Here is an 18,791-nt window from a genome sequence, read left to right on the forward strand (position 1 = left end):
CTTACAAGCTAAAAAGGTAGAGCAGTTTATGTGGCACTTGCGTGTTGTTCATCCAGTTTCCACAACTAGTACAATGGTAGGAGGCTTAAAGGAAGGATGCTAAGAAAATGGCTTAATAAGATAAGCATTGAATTGGAAGTGCATGACATATTGACATGTTACCGTTACCATATTAATAAAGACTTTAGTTGACTTTGTTCTGAAAGAAAATTATATCAGTCTTATTTTAAAATTGGATCTGTATTGAAGTAAGCATCCGTAGTACCTCATTCACGTGGGTTTATCGTCGAGTAGGTTAACACGTGGTTATATATCCATGAACGAACACAAGTGCGTCTGTGTAGCTAGCTGACTGTCACTGATCTGAACTAATATCATCCACTAAGTTATCACTTATTAATATATACTATATTTTAAATTTAAATATATATATATATATATATTTTTTAGTGACAAATAAATTTAGTCACTTATTTTAGTAACAAATTTCAGTCAGTTTGTTGTCATCAAAGCGAGCTTAGAATTCTCAAATTAATTTGTTCCAAATTTATTCACAATTTTTAAATATACTATATTTTTCTTATTATATTTCTCATTTGAAATTTTAAACTTTCAGGTCACAACAGGGTTTGCTTTCTAAAATTTGTTTGGTTTATTTTTTATTTTTCATCAGTTGACAAAAATATGGTCGGTGGTACCTTCAGTGAAAAAGACACAATTTTAGGTAATAGTAAATCTTTTAAATTTGCACCAAAAAAAAAAGTAAATCTATTAAATTTGCCAATGGGCTTTTATTTTTAACTAGGCCCAAGTCTCCGGTCAACTGACAAAATAAGGTCAAAATTTTGTGAGTATATTTCTTTTTAGACGTTAAAACTTAAAAGAAAAAAAAGGATGTGAAGGAGCAGAGAAGACGGATGAAGTTAGGTTGGCCAAAGTCATCGCTACTCTCCCTTACCGTTTCTCCTTTTCTTCCGTTTTCCTCTTTTTCTACGAAATTAATTAAACTAATAAATAACGATTTTTTGTAAAATCTAATATAGCTAATCTCATTAACACAACTCAACACTAACCATCTTTACTAAGTAAAAAAATGCTAAATATTCAAATATCATATAGAGTCGAATAGGTAAACTATAAGAAGATAAAAAAATAGGTGAAATTTGGGTGGGAGGAGTTTTGTAATTTTTTGCCGCGTGGGTTTAGAGAAAGGATTTAAGATACAATAACCATTGAATTAAATGACACGTGATTTTATTTATCAAATACGACAAACAAATGACGAAATTTAAATAGACGAATTAGTTAAAGTACACATACACCGTTAATTAAGGGAGTTTAGATAATATTATCCGTTAAAAGACAGTGTTAGTTTTCTATAATCTATAAATATCTTCATCTTCTTCCTCCCTCACTTTGTTCTTCCTTCGTCTTGCTTTCATTTCTCTCTCTCTCGAAGAGTCAAAATTAGGGTTTGGTTTGCTGCAGTATCTTCTCTCTCTTTCTCCAGGTAATCTCTCTCTGTCTCTCTCTCCTTCTCTTCCTTTGTGTATTTGCTTCTGGAATTTGTTATTTTCTCGGAGAATCTTTATTATTCTACAGTCAGATCTGGTAGCTTAATCTCGCAGCTTAGAATTAGGATCTGTCTATGTTTTTGAATCATTTCAAATTTTGGATGTTGTAAAGTAGAGGAATTGATTAGCTTAATTGTGGAGTGATCTACGTCTCTCAGATTGTACAACTTTGGCTATGATATTGATGGTTTCTTCGGCTCTATTGGGTTCTGCAGAGTGTAAAAGGTTGTGTGTGGAGCTTTTCAGATCACAGAGACAAAAAAAAAGATGGAGGTATTTGGAAAATCTCCCATGGTTACATCTGCCAATGTTATTTACTTGTCTGCAATTCTGGGTCGCGATTGCGATGGACCCAATCAGGGTCACAAATGTGACTGGAAATGTGAGAATGAGATTGTTTGTGGGAATATGTACCGCTGCAAACTAACTGGCCTGACTCATGTCTGCGACAAGAACTGTAACCAGAGGATTCTCTATGATAACCATAGCTCTCTCTGCCGTGCTAGCGGCCGGATTTTCCCTCTCTCGTCGGTTGAGGAGCAGGCTGTGAGAGGTGTCCGGAGGAAGCTCGACACTGAGAGTCATCCTTCTGAGAGCTGTTCGTTTAAGCGTCGTCGTCGTGATGCTCAGTTCCATGCTTCTCCTTTCGAGAGGTCTTTCTCTGCTGTGAGCCCCATCTGTAGCCCAGCTGGAGACGGGATGGAGTTGAGTTAGATCCGTGTTGTTCTTCTTCAAATTTCCTGAGACTGAGAGGCTCTTTATCTTAAGTAGAATAACTTCCCTTTCTCTTTCTTTTGAAACAACTATGGATAAGAGAGACTTTGTGCTATTGCTCCAGCAGGGGGGTTCTAGGCATCCTCCCTGCCTTAAAAGAGAGCTTTATCTTAGTATTGTTGAATGTTGAACTCTATGTAGTACTTATGTAGGAGAGACTTTATAATTCTAATGCTTTATTATGGATCTTATTGCTGTCGTATTTAGGTGTAATAGAATATCAAACTTGCTTCTTCTTCGTGGTGATGTTTGATATACATTCTTGTGCATCTTTAGTATTTGCTTGTGATTGAATACGTTATTTAGACAGGCTTTTATTCAGCTATGTATATTGTTTTGGTTACTATGGATGTTTAGCGTCCTATCATTACGCAGAGCCTGACACACCATGGGTGATTTCTGTAAGTGTGGTGCTACAGGGTTTTACACATTGCTAACTAATTCCTGAATATACAGGATATTTTATGGTTTGTTATCCTGCGGAAATGTCTTTGATTCTTTCTGATCGAAACCTAATTCTAACAGATTATGTGTTCTATTTAACTTTCCTTGATTGATGTATTTGGGGGTTCTGAAGATGTTTTCTGTTTGTGCAGGTTTCAAATGTTGCAAAATCAGGAGTGTTTAATTGTGTTTCTTTTGTTTACACTGATTTGACTGTTTGATTTTTTTTTTTTTAAACCGATGGAATAAGTCTAACGGATGGATGTTTGAACCTTACTTTGCAGGTCCACTTGCGTTTGTGCTCAGCAGGAAACAACACATTTGGTTTAATTCATTGGCAACAACTCCTTAACTGTGAGAGGAAGGAGCGCATGAAATAGGTATGAACTACCCGACGTCGATGTGGCAGCCAACTGTGTTCAAAAGTATCAGCTAAACATGGTAATTATGTGACATAAAGTTTACGGAATTGTTACCTTGCGTTTTCTCTTTACTTGTGAGCTCTTATCTTCATGTTTGCTATCTTCTGTCATGTAACTTTGTCGTGATGACTATAGACTTTTGTTCGCTTCTCTCTGATGTGGCTGTATCTGAGGTTCTGATATTTGTCCAATATCTATGACCAGGTACAATCTCTTTAGAATGTAAAGTTTCTGATGAAGACTACTTGTTATTATATCTTGGCTCCGATGGAATCTGTTCTCTTATTTTGCTCCCACCTAAATCGGAGTCTTGGTAAGTCATTGTGTACTTACAACCTCCTCGTATCCTAGCTATTTTTTGTAGTCTTTGGCTACTGCAACCTATCTATTCTGAAGTACATATACAATGATGATCTGTATTGACTCAGAAAAAAAAACCCACGTAGTCTTCATTTAGAATATTATTTCTAGGTTTGCAGCAACTTGAGGGCTTTTGTAAAAAAATCTTCAATTGAGAATGGGAAAGGTTGCTTCAAATTGTGTTTTCTACGTGGATTTAATGCAATAGTTTGGCTGACAGAAAGGTTAATGTCTAAGGTATTGGATTGTTTCCTGGGATCGTGGAAGTTTCTCTTCTGAAGAAGCAAAGTATCAGAGTTTGACTCAGCTGCTACGATAAGATAACGGTACGGGAATATTCTCCCTAATAGTAGCTAATAGCAACCACTAATTTATTTTACTTTTGTTTTTGATCGTTCATTCTTCCACTATTCATTGTTGAATTTTCGTATTAAAAATAAAAACATGAAAATAAAATTCCGTTGCGAGGAATATGTATTTTTAAAAATCTTTTAGTACTTTTACCAAAGATAATGTTTGGTTACTTATTTCATAACTATATTATCAAAGCATGTCAAGGAACCTGGATCTGAATTAAGCTTTTTACTTTAATTTGGTTTGAAAAGAAACTATTAGTGTAGATTCTCTATCGTGTCATTAGTTTTCTATAATAATCTAATAAACCGATGAAAAAAGGTTGAGGAAGTTAGGCAAAGAATTGCCTTGTCGGAGAGGCCAGTGTCATAAGAGTAATGCTAAACCCTACTTCTTTGTCTTGCGGCTTGAAGCTCTCTAAAGCAACTTCACCGCTTCAACATTGAATCCTTCTCTCCCTCTACATTTTATTTGTTATAAACCCTGGTCCATGGATCTCCCAACCAAATCCATGTTTCTGAAAACTTAAATGTAATGGCAAATTCACCAATGGTTCCCTTGGCTGTTCTTTTTTATGTTTCTCTACTGTTTTCTATTTCTTACGCATCCACCTTTGTCATCACAAATAACTGCCCCTTTACTATATGGCCCGGAACTCTTGCAGGCTCTGGCACCCAGGCACTACCCACGACGGGGTTCAGGCTTGATGTGGGACAGTCTGTTAGAATTCCCTCGGCTCTAGGCTGGTCAGGTCGGATATGGGCTAGGACTGGTTGCAACTTTGATGCTAATGGCATGGGAAAATGTATGACCGGAGACTGCGGCGGGAAGCTGGAGTGCGCCGGTAATGGTGCTGCTCCGCCGACATCACTTTTTGAGATCACACTTGGTCACGGTTCTGATGACAAAGATTTCTACGATATCAGTCTCGTTGATGGGTATAACCTTCCCATAGTTGCTCTCCCAACCGGTGGTGGGCTGGTTGGAGCTTGTAATGCTACAGGATGTGTTGCTGATGTCAACAATAGCTGTCCAAAGGAGCTTCAAGTGATGGGAGAGGAAGAGGAACAGAGAGGAGGAGTTGTTGCATGCAAGAGCGCTTGTGAGGCCTTTGGGTTGGACCAGTACTGTTGCAGCGGTCAATTTGCTAACCCGACCACATGCCGACCATCTTTGTACTCTTCCATCTTCAAGAGAGCCTGTCCCAGAGCTTATAGCTATGCCTTTGATGATGGAACCAGTACTTTCACTTGCAAGGCTTCTGAGTATGCCATTATCTTCTGCCCAGGCAGGTATGATATCATATGCCTATTCACTTTTCAGTTTGTTACAATACTCTGCAAGTTTTCAAAAAAGCATTTGCAGATTCTGATTGATTATTATCCCCATCCAGGGTAAAAAGACCAGACAGCCAGAGTTCGGATCCTCCAAGCCCGCCTCAGAATCAGTTTGGGCAACCTATGGCTCCTCCACCTCAGAATCCGTACGGTCAACCTATGGCTCCACCAACATATGGTCAACCAATGGCTCCTCCCACTCAGAATCAATACAATCAACCTGTGGTGGCTCCACCGACTCAAAATCAGTACAGTCCACCTATCGCGCCTCTCACTCAGAACCCACCTGGACCAAACGAGGAATCAATGGCTCCCCCACCTCAGAATCAAAATGGGAATGGGCAGTTCATGCCTCCTCCCACAGTGAACCAAGTTCCAAACGACCAGTATATGAATCCCCCAATTGAGGATCAGAGTCAAAGAGAGACTCAATCCTCATCCGATATACTTCGACCTTTTCCAGTCTTGTTGCTTCTTGGTTCAGTCTATCTGCTTTGAGGCAATCAGGCATGACATGAATCGTCATCATTCTTCTTTTTTATTAATGAGAAAGTGATACATAACTCATAGATTCTGAGCTTTATTATTCAAATAGATTGCCTTGAATTGTCTGAATTGGCTTCACCTCATACATGTAAAACTACTCTATTTGATGTATATAATGTTATATCAACTAAACAAATGAAATGTCACTTTTTAAAAAAGAGTGGCAGAAATCAAAATCACAACTCATTTCTTGGTTTTAGGCTTCTTAGGAGCAGAAGTTTTAGCCTTTTTTGCTGGTGTCTGCTTCTCTTTAGATGGCCTTCCTCTCTTTTTTCCTAAAACCTACAAAGATTCCACATGAAAAATATACTCTTTTACTGTAAGGGATGTTATATCGATTTCAAAGGAGGAAATTCTGAGTTTTGTCATCGTACAGTTTCGCCTTTTGCTTTGGCTTTGGTTTTGGCTTTTGTGTTGGTTTCTTCCTCTGCGCCTCCACTTTGATCAGCTGGCTTTGAAGTATTCTTGGTGTTTTTATTATTTTCATCATCTGATTCGAATGAAAATCCCTCCAGAGTGCCTAAATGGGTTTGTAAAATTAGCCGGAGAAGCTATCACTTTCGTAAAATCAGTTTACTAAATCGAGAATAGTGCTACAACTCTACAAGAAGACAAGGTAGCAATTGTCTTCACGCTCTAAACAGAGACAGAGAAATAGAGCTGACCTTCCACCATTGTTTCTGCCTCGTACACATTAGATTGTGGTGTCAGCTGTATGAAGTCATTCATAATAGCTTCAATCTGACAAGGAAACATATAATCCAAAACTTAGGCTATCGTTCAAATATATGTTTTAGTTTCTCAACCAGCCTCTAAATTTTAGCTTAGCAAATGTTTAGAGTGCACACAGAGTCGGAATCTATGAGCAGGAATATAAAAAACTTAGATGGTTGAAACTAAGGAAGCACAACAGAAATTACCAACCTTTGCCTCTGTCTGACCTACGTTAACCTGAAATACAAGATCACTGGTGTGAATAATTATAAACCACAAAGTGCCCTTACAATTCGGAAAGATAGAAGGAAACCAAAAACGTACTACACAAAATGTTCTGGATGGAATGATTGTTGATTTATATATGGTTCCTGAAACATGAAACGACAAAGTGTTACTTAAAGAGACTCCAGTCATGAACTAATTCTGTTATCGGATACTTGTAACTGCATCAGCTTTGTTACATTCAATAGGCATAGCTATTCTGCTACATGTTTTGCTAATAAAAAGAGAGCCATTGGAGTTTCTATGGGAGAAATCAAAAATAGAAAGCAGAGAGACTGAAGCCAGTTATATGTATATTTGAGGGAACATGCCTTTTAAGTCCATGTACATGTCCCCGGTTGTGTCTGAAACAACCACACGTCCAACAGCCCCCATGTCTCCACTCAAATCTATCGAGTCACCTTCACATTCAACGAGTACCTGTATATATAGTTCACTGTTTTTATCAGCTTTATTAAAATATGAGACACTAAAAATTGATGCAGTTCTGGACTTTCCAAAACATAAGTGTCAGCAGCTTGCATAACAATGATATATAAAGGTAGAGTGTAAAATTATGTGCAAAGAAACATATTTGTATTACCTTTGTACGATTCACCTTCTCAGAAAGTACCAAAGGTAATCTTGAACTTGAGCCCTGGAATTTGTAAATCTGAGCATAAGGAAGAACCAGAGAAGAAACAACATTATTGGTCATAGCACAAGGTCCTTACAGAGGGCTTGATATTCTTATCCGTTGTTACTTCCTCGGCAATTATGGCATCTGTATCGGTATCTTTATCTGCATGAGGGAAAAACCGTTACATTGTTTTAGAAGAATCCTAAATTCACAAAGCTTTGATACAATTCTTACCTTCACTTTTCAAAATTTCTTCTTGTGAACTATTTTCAATCTTGGATGTCTTGCGACTACTTTTTGGCTTTGGTTTTGGAGATTTTTCCTTTGGAGCTTTCTTAAGTACAGGTTCTCCCTCTTTATCTTCATGAACAAAATCCTCATCATTTTCAGTTGGCACCGTCACTTCCTGCTTTATCGGACCACTGGAGGATGGTTCAGAATCAGATGAGAGAAGCAGCACAGAATCATTTCCTCCCTGCTAAAGAGAATAATAAACAGTGTAATCATAAGTTCTCAACACCATACCAACTTAAGAATTTAGCACTTTTACACCCTCTTGGATATTATATTTCGCTAATTACAGTAAAAAGATCCACGCAAACTACAAACTCTTACTAAGACAGATGGAGTGCGGATAAGAGATGGCCAACAAATTTCATCATCGTTCATATAACCGACGAGAGGAAGTTTATAACTAGTATATTACACAATCATGAGAATACAATTAATTTATCAAACAGAGACATCCTAACAAGAAAATTCTCGAATCACAATAACTACCCACTAAAGCAAGTAGAGGCAAGAAAAGGCAGTAAGAAGTACAACGGAAACAGTGTCCAAAAGCTACTTACGTGAGCATCCTTATGCTTGCTAGAGAGATTTTCACCTTCAACTTGGTTTCCATTTTGCTTCCCTGCAAATGGATCTCCAATCAAAAGCATCCTTTTAAGAGCTAAACAGATAAACAATACTCCCTTTGAAATAGATATGCATGGTCTCTCTCTCTCTCTCTCTCCCTCTCTCAAGAAAGAAGACCCCCATAACGTTTTGTATCTAAAATCCCAAGAGCAAAAAAGAAAACACAGTTTTTGTGCATCACCATCCGTTACCTTCGAGGTTGAGACTCACATCTGCTTTCTTCTTTCTAGAAAACACCTGCTCAATACTTACTTGCTTCGTCACAACCTTCGTTTTGGATTTCTTCCTAGACGAAGACTCCACAGACTCTTTCTCAAGAATCAAAATGTCATCACCGTCATCAGGTACATGAAGAGACGAAACGACTTCAGATTTCCTATAAGGACTATCATCTGGAGATGATTTAGACAATGATGATGATGATAGTGACGACAATGATGTAATTTTAGGTGCCTGCGTAACAAAATCATTCCAATTTTTCAATTTTGATACTGTAAAATACCAATCATTCAAAATTAGAAAATCAGATTGAATCTGAAAACCTCGTAAGAGCGAAGCCAATCAGGAGATCCCTCCCTGGAGCTGCTACTCATAATGTTTCACTTCTTCCCAACTTCAACCTCAACTCAATTAGCTCCTAGATACATCCATACAGGTAATATACATTGTAAATCAAAAACCCTAAAAGAGACCTTAAAAGCCATAGATTCGGCTGTTAAGTTCCCATGAAATCGAAGCTTACCTGAAGAAGAGGACGAAATTGAGTGATCAGCGAATCTAATTGAGGTTGAATTCCGGCGACGAGATCTATAAAAAGGAATCTGAATTGACTGTGAGAAGAAGCAAAGGTTTCGCCGGCGGTGAGATTGAAGCTGTGTGTGAAAGGCGCGGGAAGAAGATTAGACAGGCACAAACTGCTTGTTATGTGATGGGCCAAAAGAACCCAATAGGCCTAAAGGATTGATGTAATCGGCCTGTTTTGAACTGTTGTCGCCAACAACGACGGTTACTAAACTGATTCATTAAAATCATATTCCTCCTAATCGTCATAAATCTGTCGCTCTTTTTTCTTTTTTGTACTACTAGTGATGTTTGTTGTGTCGCGAAAAATCAGCGTTTTCAATTTCTGTTTTAAGACCAAAGAGAACAAAAACTTAAAGCAACAGAACATGACGAGTTTTTTTGTTGTCGGGTTTTGAAACTGAAAATTCAGACTTGGTTTTAACCATTGTGTTACAATATATTTTGTTTTGTTAAAATGTGAATTTATAAGTATACATAGAATTTTAATAATGTATTATAAATTTTTAAAGATTTTTGTTACAGTTTTTTAAACCCAATTTTAACGATTTTATGTCCTTTTAATCGTTACCGCTATCAACTTATTGGGCCAATAAACTAATCAAATGGGCTTATAAAAGCCCAATAAGGCACCGTAGACGGAAACGGCAAAAGGAGGGAGATAAGGAGAAGGCAGAAGGACGAAAAGTGTGACCAAAAAAAAAAAAAATGGGGAAAGACGGAGGAGACAAGAAACGAGAAACAATGGCGGTGATGAGCTTAATGAAGGATCAACAGAATCCAATTCAACAGTTCCAAGTCAAATTCAAGGAGATTGAGACTGGTGTCAAGTCATGGTTGTCAAAACAGAAGTTACCTGTGGAAGCTGCCGTGGTCACCGCCATGGGTGGTGTTCAGGGAGCTTTTATCGGTGGTCTTATGGGTACTCTATCTCCTGAAATGCCTCAGGCTGGTGGTGTTGACCCTCAAGCTATGGCTTCGTTAAAGCAAACCCAGGTTTTTAAAACCTTTCTATTAAACCCTAATTTGGTTTTTATGTCACTTTATTGCTTTTTTTTTGAAGGTTTCTAATTTGATGTTGTGGAATTTGTTGTAGGCTCTTGTTGGTGGACCTTTGGTTCAAGCTCGGAACTTTGCTGCTATAACTGGTGTTAATGCTGGTATTGCTTGTGTTATGAAACGGATTCGAGGCAAGGAGGATTTGGAATCTGCGTAAGTTTTTTATTTTGGTGTTTTGAGAATTGATGCTGAATCTTAAATGTGTTTATAAATGAAGCAACATAAACCCAAATCTTTGATGTGTGGTGATTCAAAGTGGCTTATTTGTTTTTTTTTTTGTTTTTTTTTTTTTTTTTTTTTTTTTTTTTTTTTTTTTTTTTTTTTTTTTTTATCAAAACTTGATGGAAGTGGAAAGAGTCATGATTTTTAATTGTGCAGTGTGGCCGCAGCATTTGGATCTGGAGTTGCATATTCTCTGGTGAGCTCAGGATTACAAGGACAGCCTATGAATGCTATCACCACTGCCGCTGGTTTCGCTCTTTTTCAAGGAGTATTTTTCAAGGTGAGTGATCATATGATATCTATAGGATAGTAGGAGATAATACTCTTCTTGAAACTAGGTAGGCATGTTATTAATCATCAGTTTCTATTCTCTTGTTTTTCGGTTTTGTTCAGTTGGGTGAAAGGTTCACTAAACCAAGCGTTGAAGATCCATATTACAATCAGGGCAGATCTATGTTGTTGAAACTGGGTCTAGAGAAGTATGAGCAAAACTTCAAGAAGGGTTTATTAGCAGACCCAACTTTGCCATTGCTCACTGATAGGTACTGTTCTGTTTTGAGCTCCTGAGATTTCGTTTCTTTATCAACTTAACAAAACAAAAGTGTCTTATACTGAAATCTTATGCCATCTAAACTCTGTTTCGTGTGTCTAGTGCGCTAAAAGACGCGAGCATCCCGCCTGGACCAAGGCTACTGATACTTGATCACATCCAAAGGTTTGAATATAACTTCTCTATCTATTTCAGTGACATGATTATGTGCAATAACAAATAAGTGAAGTGAATTGATATTGGTGATTATGCAGGGACCCTGAGCTGAAGGGCAAACGGGGTCGTGGTTGAGACTTGAGAGCCTCTGTGTGTGTCTTTGTCTTTGTAAGATGTTATAAGGATCTCAAGCACTATTATTATTATTATTATTATTGGCTGATGTTGCTAGCAATAAACTTTGATTTCTCCTATCGTCTTACGAGCTTTATGTTTGATTCAGTTACTAATTTATCATGTTAGATTTCTTTGAAACGAAACTATATAAAGTCGCAACATATCTTCAAATGATTCTTGATCTTAACCAACATATCTTCAAATGATTCTTGATCTTAACTAGCCCTTGATTTGTGCTGAAATTGAAGTGTAGTACCAATCTGTATCTTCCCATGTGTTTTTGTAATTAACGCTTTTCAAATATTTTTACCAAGTAAATTAATAGTCTCAATAGCAAAGAAAATGAAATCCACATCTGATTTATCTATGAACCTAGAAATGGTTGAAAGGGACAATCCAATAAAAACTCTTAATCAAGCAGAAATGTGATTATTTAAAGCCAAACTCTAACTTTAAACAGTCATGTTAGTAGTTATTTTAATTTAACAGAAACCTAAGGTCCTAAACACATGGATTTTGAGTTTTTAACAGATTTGTCGATAGGTTTTGGAAACCCAACATTTGTGTGGTTAACAGAATTCCTATACAACTTTGAACTTTGCATCATCTTTCTTACTTCATTTATGGATTACGAAAGATGCAATATATGATTTTGGAACTTTGGTGTTTTTTGGTAAAATATGATTTTGGAACTTAAGAAATAAAAAATTGATGTTGGAACGTGGAAGCATTTGTTAAGAAACTTATTATTTTGCTCATGTTGAATCTCGTGTTACTTAAATTATAGCTAGTTTTAGTGTAATGAACCTCCTTTGTACTTCTTTTATTCACATATCCTTGTGCTTAATGACTAATATGTTAATCAACATACCTTCACTAGAATACTACGCAAAAGTCACCTAATAAACCATATAAAATGTTATTTTCGTCGGTGGCTCGTGAGTGGTCATTGTGTTTTAAAGAGAAAAGAAAGAAAAAATTTGTAGTGTACTTGGCTTTAAAAATGAATCATATATTCTTAATTGCATATGCTTTCCCTTATATTAATTCAACTAGGATATATCCCGTGCTTAAAGCACGGGTCAACATTTTTAAAAAAATTTATAATATAATAATAAAAATTATTGTTTTTTTTTAAAATTATTTTGTTTGAGATAATATTTATTTTTAATTGTTATGTAAATCTATTAGTCTATATGAATACTAATTATTTTAGAATATTATAATATTTTCTTTTTGACGTATTATTACAGTTTTATATTGTTTATTTGTTGTATTTGCATCATATTTTGTGAAATATAAAATAGTAATTTTAATATTATAATTATGAGTAAATAAAAATTATTAATTTATATAAATTTAGTTTTACCAACCCGCCAATGTGGAAATTAAAACACACATTTTCATACATTTAGTAATATATCTTCGTTTAAAAAAATTCAAATCACAACATATGCAGAAAATATGCATTTTATTAATTATAAGTATTATATGAAAGTTCTAAACAATTTGTAAATAAAATAAAATAAAGATGATAGGAGAATCATAATTTGAAATCTTAACAAAATCTTCGAATTTAGTTATTAAAAATAATTGTATTGTATACTTGGATATAAAATCTTAGTTTTTAAAATTCGGATTGGTTTATATATTTTAAAAAAAATAACTAGTATTTTCGTCCATAATTTATTAGAGAGAGAAAATATTTTTTTAGATTTTTTTAGATTTTTTAATATTTGATATGTGAATGTTTTTTATTTTTAATTTAATTATATTTATTTAAATTAGTTAATTAAGCTTAACTATTTTTTTCTAATGGCAATTGAATGTATTTACACATTTTAAGGTTAGTTTCATATTTGTACTTCTCAATTAATATAGTAGGATTCATGACGTTTTCTTTATAACGTTGGTTCAAACAGGTTAACGTATACATTTCAAGAAAAACATAAACCAGATAAACAAACCGCAGTAGTTTCACATATTTGAGTTGTTGAGACAATGACCATCCTAAATTATCTATAAAACTAACCGATTGCGTTTCACCATTCAAAACTTTCGGATGTAGTTAGAAAATAGGATTGTTTATTTGCTATTTTATATGTGTTAGGTATCACATCGACATCTAAAAACAATTGATATAAACACATATTTATGAAAATGACTCGCATTGAAGGCATGTAGATGCGAGGTCATATGTCATATATATATGGGACTTTTTCATTTTCCCCACGAAATAGCATCATATATATCCTCTCTTTTGGGTTCAGCACTTCAGCTTTCCAAATTTTTCTGGTAAAGATCACATTAATTTCACCAATAGGTCGCCGAATCTTTTGAATAACGACACACTGTTTTTCAAGATAAGAAAAAAGCTTCAAAGTTCACTGTCAAGCTCCCTTTTTACAAAAAAAATAATAATGCATATTTTTTTCTTCTTTATATGCAATAGTGCAATTTTAATATTTAGAATTAAAAGGTCCAAGTTGATTAAAACAAAAAAATAAAGGATTTGGAACAAATTTGGTTAGCTTAGATCAGCTGATCAGGTCAGGTAATATGGTATGTAGAAACTAGTTTTACTCCGAAACAGACCCTTTTTATAATTTGTGTTATCAACTAGACATAAGTGCGCATGCAATTGAAATTTTTTAGAAACTAGATATGTTAATCAAACCCGTTATTAATATGTTCACTAACATTGGATCAGTAAATTCGTTTTCATTCTTCTCCTAGAAAACAAACCATGTATTACTACTATATGCTTTTCTTGCACTAAACTTTTTTTTTTTTTTTTGAATCTAATATTAAATTATATTCAAAAGAAAAATAAAACTGTTTTACAACTTGTGCAACTTTGTTTGAGAATACAAGTTATTGAAAAGCGAATAAACCTTCACCCTTCACCCTAAACAACGAGATTGTAACCAAATCGGGAACACCTCATCGTACCGCTGATCGCCTAAGTGTCCAATAGCTAGAAGTTGATCTTTAACTTGTCGATCAAGCCACTCTATCAATGCTGATGCAGGCTTTGGCGCATCATCATGGCGATGCCCATTCCTTTTCCTCCAAATCGTGTATGTGGCAGCTTGAAACACATACCGAATAAGGAACCCCTCCACCAGTGGAATGTGAGGATTTGATAGATACTCAAGTAGAATAGACCAGTCGGTAGTGTATTGTGCCTTTAGCAGACCTTTGGCAAGAGCTGACCATACTGCAGAGGCATAGTTACACGCAAAAAACAAGTGATCCCTTGTTTCCATGGCTACAAAGACCACTGTTGCACTAAACTTCATCAGGCCTACAAAGACCAAACGGTCCAAAACCACTGTTGCAATGCCATAGAAAATTAGCAATGGAGGCCAAATCCTTCATAGATGCAGGAATAGTCCCAACGAAATCTCAAAAAGCGAAATCCTTCTCTTTTTTTTTGTAAATATTTTTTTAGCAAACTAGCTATTTTAGTTATGCTATATATTCTTACAATTTTATTGAGTATGAAAAAAAATGAGAAAGAAAAGCAAATGATTTCTTAATTGCTTTCAAAATCTTAATGAAATTTAGAGGTCTTTAATTTAATTTTTTTTTGAATGTTTTTAAACAAGAAGTAATATTCTAACATCATTTGCTTTAGCTTTAAAAACTTCTTCATCCATCACCTTTTTCAGACAACATAAATGTGTTTTAGTTTTAGCATTGAATATTTGGTATTGCTAGACATTCGACTAATGGATGAGCAAGCAACAACAATATATTGAGTGTACGAAGGAATTTCGAGTTTTTAACAAAAAAGAAAAAAAAAACTATACATGATGGCATTGATATGAACCAATTGGAGGATACATCATGCATCCAACAATCTAAGAACCTATCCTTTACACAAATATCTATCTCTGTCTACGGTGAGCCGGAGTCCGAGTCGGAAGAAAGACGAGAGAGCTCGTTCATGAGCAAAATGATGCGAGAGTGGTAATCACGAGCCTGGTCTAAAGATTCTGCTTCAAGCTCAGCCAGCTGTGAGCAAAGATGCTCCTCCGCCTCTTCTGCCACCTGCGTCCGCTTCCAAAGCTGCAACATCTCTTTCTTCATCTCCTCCACTTCCTTTTCCATCTCCCCGTTCTTTCGTCGTAGCTCCTCCACCTCCGAAACCGCCATCTTCACGTAGTTTCCTCCTTTCCCCATTATTATTATTTTTTGTATCTTTGAGTTTTTCTTAGTTTTTTTTGCTTGTTGTTCTTCTTCTTTTGGTAATTTATTGTTCCTTATATAGGCGTCTCTGCGACCGGGCTTTGGGTGGGTACATGTCTAGGTTCATTGGTATCTCTTGTTTTTGGTTCTTATTTATCGTTTGTTATTTCCGTCCTCTAGAACATATTTAAAAAATAAATTTTCCCGATATACACGTTGGATCAGTAATAGATTGTGATTTGTTTTATTTACCGTTTGTAGATTTACGTAGGAACTTTTAAAACGTTTGACCAATTTTTTTACGGTGGCTATATTACTATTGAATCTATTGTAGGCATTAATGATTGGAAGGCCCGTAAAATGTATTATTTTTGATCATTGTGTGTTGAAGAAAGATGCAAATTGTTCTCTAAAGATTTTTGGAAGCATTTGTAAGTGTAAAGAATATTAAACTTGAAGCACATTATATTGTAGTATTTGCTCATATTTTATATCTAGCTTTTGTTATGCTTTATAGTTTAGGGCATCTCCAATGGTCCTCTATATATGCCTGAATAGTTCTCTATTCTCACAGAGGTCAAAAAAAAAAAGTCCTCTATTCTCACCTCTAAAATAGAGATTGGTATTGTTTTCTCTATATATAGAGGAATCCTATTTTTTTTTTTACAAAGGTTCCTCTATAAATAGAAGAAAAAATAGTATTCTCTATTGTAGAGATGAGAATAGAGTACCATTGGAGTAAAACTCATCTCTATTATAGAGTTTTTCTATTTTAGAGGAAAAAATAGGAAAAACTATTGGAGATGATTTAGAGTAACGAATCTCCTTGTATTTTTTATTTTCATATTTTCTTGTGCTTACTGACTATGTTAATGAAATTATCTTCGTACACGAATAATACTCCGAAGATAACGTAATAAATCATATAAAAAATGTCATTGACGGTGGGTCGTTAGTGGTCATTGTGTTTTCAAGAGAAAAAAAAACAAAGAAAGAAAAACTTGTAGTACGTTTTGGATTTAACAATGAATTGAATAGATTATGCTTCTCCATGTGTATTCATGACGTTCTCTACCTTTTTTTTTCTTTTGTTAAAGAGTACAATTAAAAACGTATATATTACAGCTATGACTCGAATTCATACAGTTTTTAGAGAGTGAAAGGGAGAAGATTAAACATACATACATATTTCATATTTGGTTACACAAGAAGTTGTACACGTTATACCACCTACGACCGACGGTAGAACATCATCAATCAAAAGACACAGTTTGGCATATATATATCTTAGTTATTTAAACAATAACCATCCTAAATTCCTAAAGAGACTTATTGCGTTTCACCATTCAAAACTTTACTTGTGTAGTTTAAAAACTGGAATGTTTGTATTCTATTTTGTTTATGTTAGGTATATATCACATCGACATCTAAACCAATCGATATAAACACATATCTATGGAAATAACTCGATGGCATGTGATGTGAGGCCATATATCTTATTTTTGGATCTCTTTATTCGCCTACCAAATAACATATACTTCTCTTTAGGGTTTAGATTTCCAAATATTCAGGTAAGTATCACATGAGCTGGCTCCGCCATCCCGTAGGTCGCCGAATCTTTTGAATAAAGACACATTTTTGTCTGAGATAAGAAGAGAAACAAAAAAAAAGCTTATCGTGACAAGCTCCTTTACATAAGAGTGTTTCAAAATAAATAAATAGCATATATTTAGTTTTTTTTTTTTAATTCGCAATAATTTTATATTTGTAGAATTAAAGGGTCGTCTTGGATAAAGAGGATCTGGACCAGACTTGTTTGCTCATTCTCAGGTCAGGTTACCTTGTCTCTGGTACGTCAGAAACTAAGCGTTGTTCTCTGCTTCTACTATCTGTTGCAATTCCACTCAGGTCAACGACTCAATGGAACTATAAACTCCTTCAGAGACACACGGATTAAATATAGTCTACAAAAACCCCAAAAAAAAAACTTGTAGTCTTAAACAACTTTCTAAAGTAGTCTTAAAATATCTTCTAAACAACATTCGATTTATCTGCCGTAGTTGTGATTTTCGGGTTGCTCTCACAAGACGCGGAAGATGTATGTGATATATCGAGGACTTTGAGCTATCTACCGTTGACGGTTCAGTCTTGGAGGTCTAGTGAAATGCTTCTTGTGATAATAGTCTTTTGCATTAGGCTTGCGGTCTACCTTCATCTCCACCATCAAATCCAGAAAGAACAATTAAAAATCATCATCGTTTCATCTAACTCATTTAAATAGTTTCATCACTTCGATTGAGTGGATTGACGGAATTGTAATTATGAATTATATTTCATGATTTTTTTTTTTTAATTTGCAATGGGACCATTTCTATAGGTTTATAATCCATCAGTTGTAAACCTAAATCGTTTTCATTTTATAGGAAATATTTACATTCTTAGCAAAAAAAAAAACTAGATTCGATTTATACAAACCGAAAATTAAATACGTTTCAACTTTTTTTTTTGATTTCTATAGAAATCTCGAAGAGATTCACTTTCGATATAACAAAACAAAACTCTACATATTGGAGGATACATCCAACAATCTAAACAAGAATAGACTAAAGAAGAACCTATCTACATGTGCTGTTCTACGGTGAGGCGGAGGCTGAGTCGGAAGAGAGACGAGAAAGCTCGTTCATGAGAAAGATGATGCGAGAGTGGTAATCACGAGCCTGGTCTAAAGATTCAGCTTCAAGCTCGGCTAGCTGAGAACAGAGACGCTCCTCCGCCTCTTCCGCCACCTGCGTCCTCCGCCACAGCTGCAACATCTCTTTCCTCATCTCCTCCACAGCCTTTTCCATCTCTCCGTTCTTCCTCCGTAGCTCCTCCACCTCCGAAGCTGCCACCGTCACATAGTTTCCTCCTTTCCCCATTTTAAGGTTTTTTAAAGACTTTTTTCTTTGTGTCTTTGAGTTTCTTTGTTTATTGTTTGCTTTGTGGTTTGTTTTTTGGTTCTTGAACCGTTCCTTATTAATAGACGTCTTTGAGACTGAGGTTTGGTTGTTGTATATGTCTAGGTTCAATGTATCTATCAATATTCTCTTGTTCTTCTTTTTTTTTTTTTTTTCTGGTGAGATTTTTTTCTTTCCTCTAGATCATTATTTTTAGTTTTATAATTATATTCTGATAATGACGTTGGATCCAAACTGGATCATCCAATTACTAACTTCTGATATTTAGTGGTACCATGCAATTGGTTTATTGGTTAGAGACAGAATATGTATTTTTACTTTTTTAGAG

At 35.2% G+C, this 18,791-nt stretch overlaps 5 protein-coding genes and 2 pseudogenes across 10 annotated transcripts; 3 read left to right on the forward strand and 4 right to left on the reverse strand.

Annotated features, from left to right (window-relative positions):
- The first annotated feature begins 1,105 nt into the window (after positions 1 to 1,105).
- Positions 1,106 to 2,539, forward strand: LOC104770935 (uncharacterized). The gene is made up of 2 exons (XM_010495412.3): positions 1,106 to 1,510; positions 1,790 to 2,539. Exon 2 carries the CDS (start codon positions 1,842 to 1,844, stop codon positions 2,286 to 2,288), a length of 447 nt encoding a protein of 148 aa, XP_010493714.1. The 5' UTR covers positions 1,106 to 1,510; positions 1,790 to 1,841; the 3' UTR covers positions 2,289 to 2,539.
- Positions 2,540 to 4,359: 1,820 nt separating this feature from the next.
- On the forward strand, positions 4,360 to 5,947 carry LOC104770934 (pathogenesis-related thaumatin-like protein 3.5; annotated as a pseudogene). The gene is made up of 2 exons (XR_015592650.1): positions 4,360 to 5,220; positions 5,322 to 5,947. The product of XR_015592650.1 is annotated as a pathogenesis-related thaumatin-like protein 3.5 (transcript).
- On the reverse strand, positions 5,776 to 9,473 carry LOC104770933 (DNA-binding protein BIN4-like). Of its 4 annotated transcripts, none has more exons than XM_010495410.3 (13): positions 9,090 to 9,473; positions 8,890 to 8,984; positions 8,539 to 8,800; positions 8,281 to 8,342; positions 7,664 to 7,904; positions 7,524 to 7,591; positions 7,394 to 7,447; positions 7,122 to 7,230; positions 6,850 to 6,896; positions 6,736 to 6,762; positions 6,477 to 6,552; positions 6,186 to 6,331; positions 5,776 to 6,093 (listed from the first exon to the last, which is right to left on the reverse strand). In XM_010495410.3, the coding sequence occupies exons 2-13, from the start codon at positions 8,938 to 8,940 to the stop codon at positions 5,995 to 5,997; spliced, it is 1,242 nt and encodes a 413-aa protein (XP_010493712.1). In that variant the 5' UTR covers positions 8,941 to 8,984; positions 9,090 to 9,473; the 3' UTR covers positions 5,776 to 5,994. The 4 variants fall into 4 exon arrangements, with proteins under 4 accessions (XP_010493712.1, XP_010493711.1, XP_087360781.1 ...); XM_010495409.3 differs by having other exon boundaries at positions 7,664 to 7,907; positions 9,090 to 9,451; XM_087504655.1 differs by having other exon boundaries at positions 6,736 to 6,896; positions 9,090 to 9,451.
- Positions 9,474 to 9,779: 306 nt separating this feature from the next.
- On the forward strand, positions 9,780 to 11,389 carry LOC104706780 (chloroplastic import inner membrane translocase subunit HP30-2). The gene is made up of 6 exons (XM_010423002.3): positions 9,780 to 10,144; positions 10,245 to 10,360; positions 10,586 to 10,709; positions 10,823 to 10,971; positions 11,082 to 11,144; positions 11,234 to 11,389. The coding sequence occupies exons 1-6, from the start codon at positions 9,857 to 9,859 to the stop codon at positions 11,268 to 11,270; spliced, it is 777 nt and encodes a 258-aa protein (XP_010421304.1). The 5' UTR covers positions 9,780 to 9,856; the 3' UTR covers positions 11,271 to 11,389.
- A 2,826-nt stretch (positions 11,390 to 14,215) lies between these two features.
- On the reverse strand, positions 14,216 to 14,614 carry LOC147918889 (uncharacterized). Its single transcript, XM_087503763.1, has one exon. The coding sequence runs from the start codon at positions 14,612 to 14,614 to the stop codon at positions 14,216 to 14,218; it is 399 nt and encodes a 132-aa protein (XP_087359889.1).
- Positions 14,615 to 14,978: 364 nt separating this feature from the next.
- Positions 14,979 to 15,664, reverse strand: LOC109125853 (protein RESPONSE TO LOW SULFUR 2 pseudogene; annotated as a pseudogene). The gene has a single exon (XR_015592377.1). The product of XR_015592377.1 is annotated as a protein RESPONSE TO LOW SULFUR 2 pseudogene (transcript).
- A 2,235-nt stretch (positions 15,665 to 17,899) lies between these two features.
- On the reverse strand, positions 17,900 to 18,525 carry LOC109131606 (protein RESPONSE TO LOW SULFUR 2). Its single transcript, XM_019242775.2, has one exon. The coding sequence runs from the start codon at positions 18,422 to 18,424 to the stop codon at positions 18,140 to 18,142; it is 285 nt and encodes a 94-aa protein (XP_019098320.1). The 5' UTR covers positions 18,425 to 18,525; the 3' UTR covers positions 17,900 to 18,139.
- Between the last annotated feature and the right edge of the window lie 266 nt (positions 18,526 to 18,791).

Source organism: Camelina sativa, chromosome 20 (assembly GCF_030686135.1).
Source record: "Camelina sativa cultivar CO46 ecotype springtype chromosome 20, ASM3068613v1".
Classification (NCBI taxonomy): Eukaryota; Viridiplantae; Streptophyta; class Magnoliopsida; order Brassicales; family Brassicaceae; genus Camelina; species Camelina sativa.

What these genes read in the sequence shown, in the direction of transcription:
- LOC147918889 (XM_087503763.1), bottom strand. Translation starts at nt 14,614, where the DNA reads ATGAAGTTTAGTGCAACAGTGGTCTTTGTAGCCATGGAAACAAGGGAT.
- LOC104770933 (XM_087504654.1), bottom strand. Translation starts at nt 8,940, where the DNA reads ATGAGTAGCAGCTCCAGGGAGGGATCTCCTGATTGGCTTCGCTCTTAC. An exon ending in ATAAGAATATCAAGCCCTCT is followed by an intron (nt 7,448 to 7,523) that starts GTAAGGACCTTG and finishes TACAAATTCCAG; the next exon opens with GGCTCAAGTTCAAGATTACC. An exon ending in CATGTACATGGACTTAAAAG is followed by an intron (nt 6,897 to 7,121) that starts GCATGTTCCCTC and finishes TTCATGTTTCAG; the next exon opens with GAACCATATATAAATCAACA.
- LOC109131606 (XM_019242775.2), bottom strand. Translation starts at nt 18,424, where the DNA reads ATGGGGAAAGGAGGAAACTATGTGACGGTGGCAGCTTCGGAGGTGGAG.
- LOC104770935 (XM_010495412.3), top strand. Translation starts at nt 1,842, where the DNA reads ATGGAGGTATTTGGAAAATCTCCCATGGTTACATCTGCCAATGTTATT.
- LOC104706780 (XM_010423002.3), top strand. Translation starts at nt 9,857, where the DNA reads ATGGGGAAAGACGGAGGAGACAAGAAACGAGAAACAATGGCGGTGATG. An exon ending in TTCAAGGAGTATTTTTCAAG is followed by an intron (nt 10,710 to 10,822) that starts GTGAGTGATCAT and finishes GGTTTTGTTCAG; the next exon opens with TTGGGTGAAAGGTTCACTAA. An exon ending in ATACTTGATCACATCCAAAG is followed by an intron (nt 11,145 to 11,233) that starts GTTTGAATATAA and finishes GTGATTATGCAG; the next exon opens with GGACCCTGAGCTGAAGGGCA.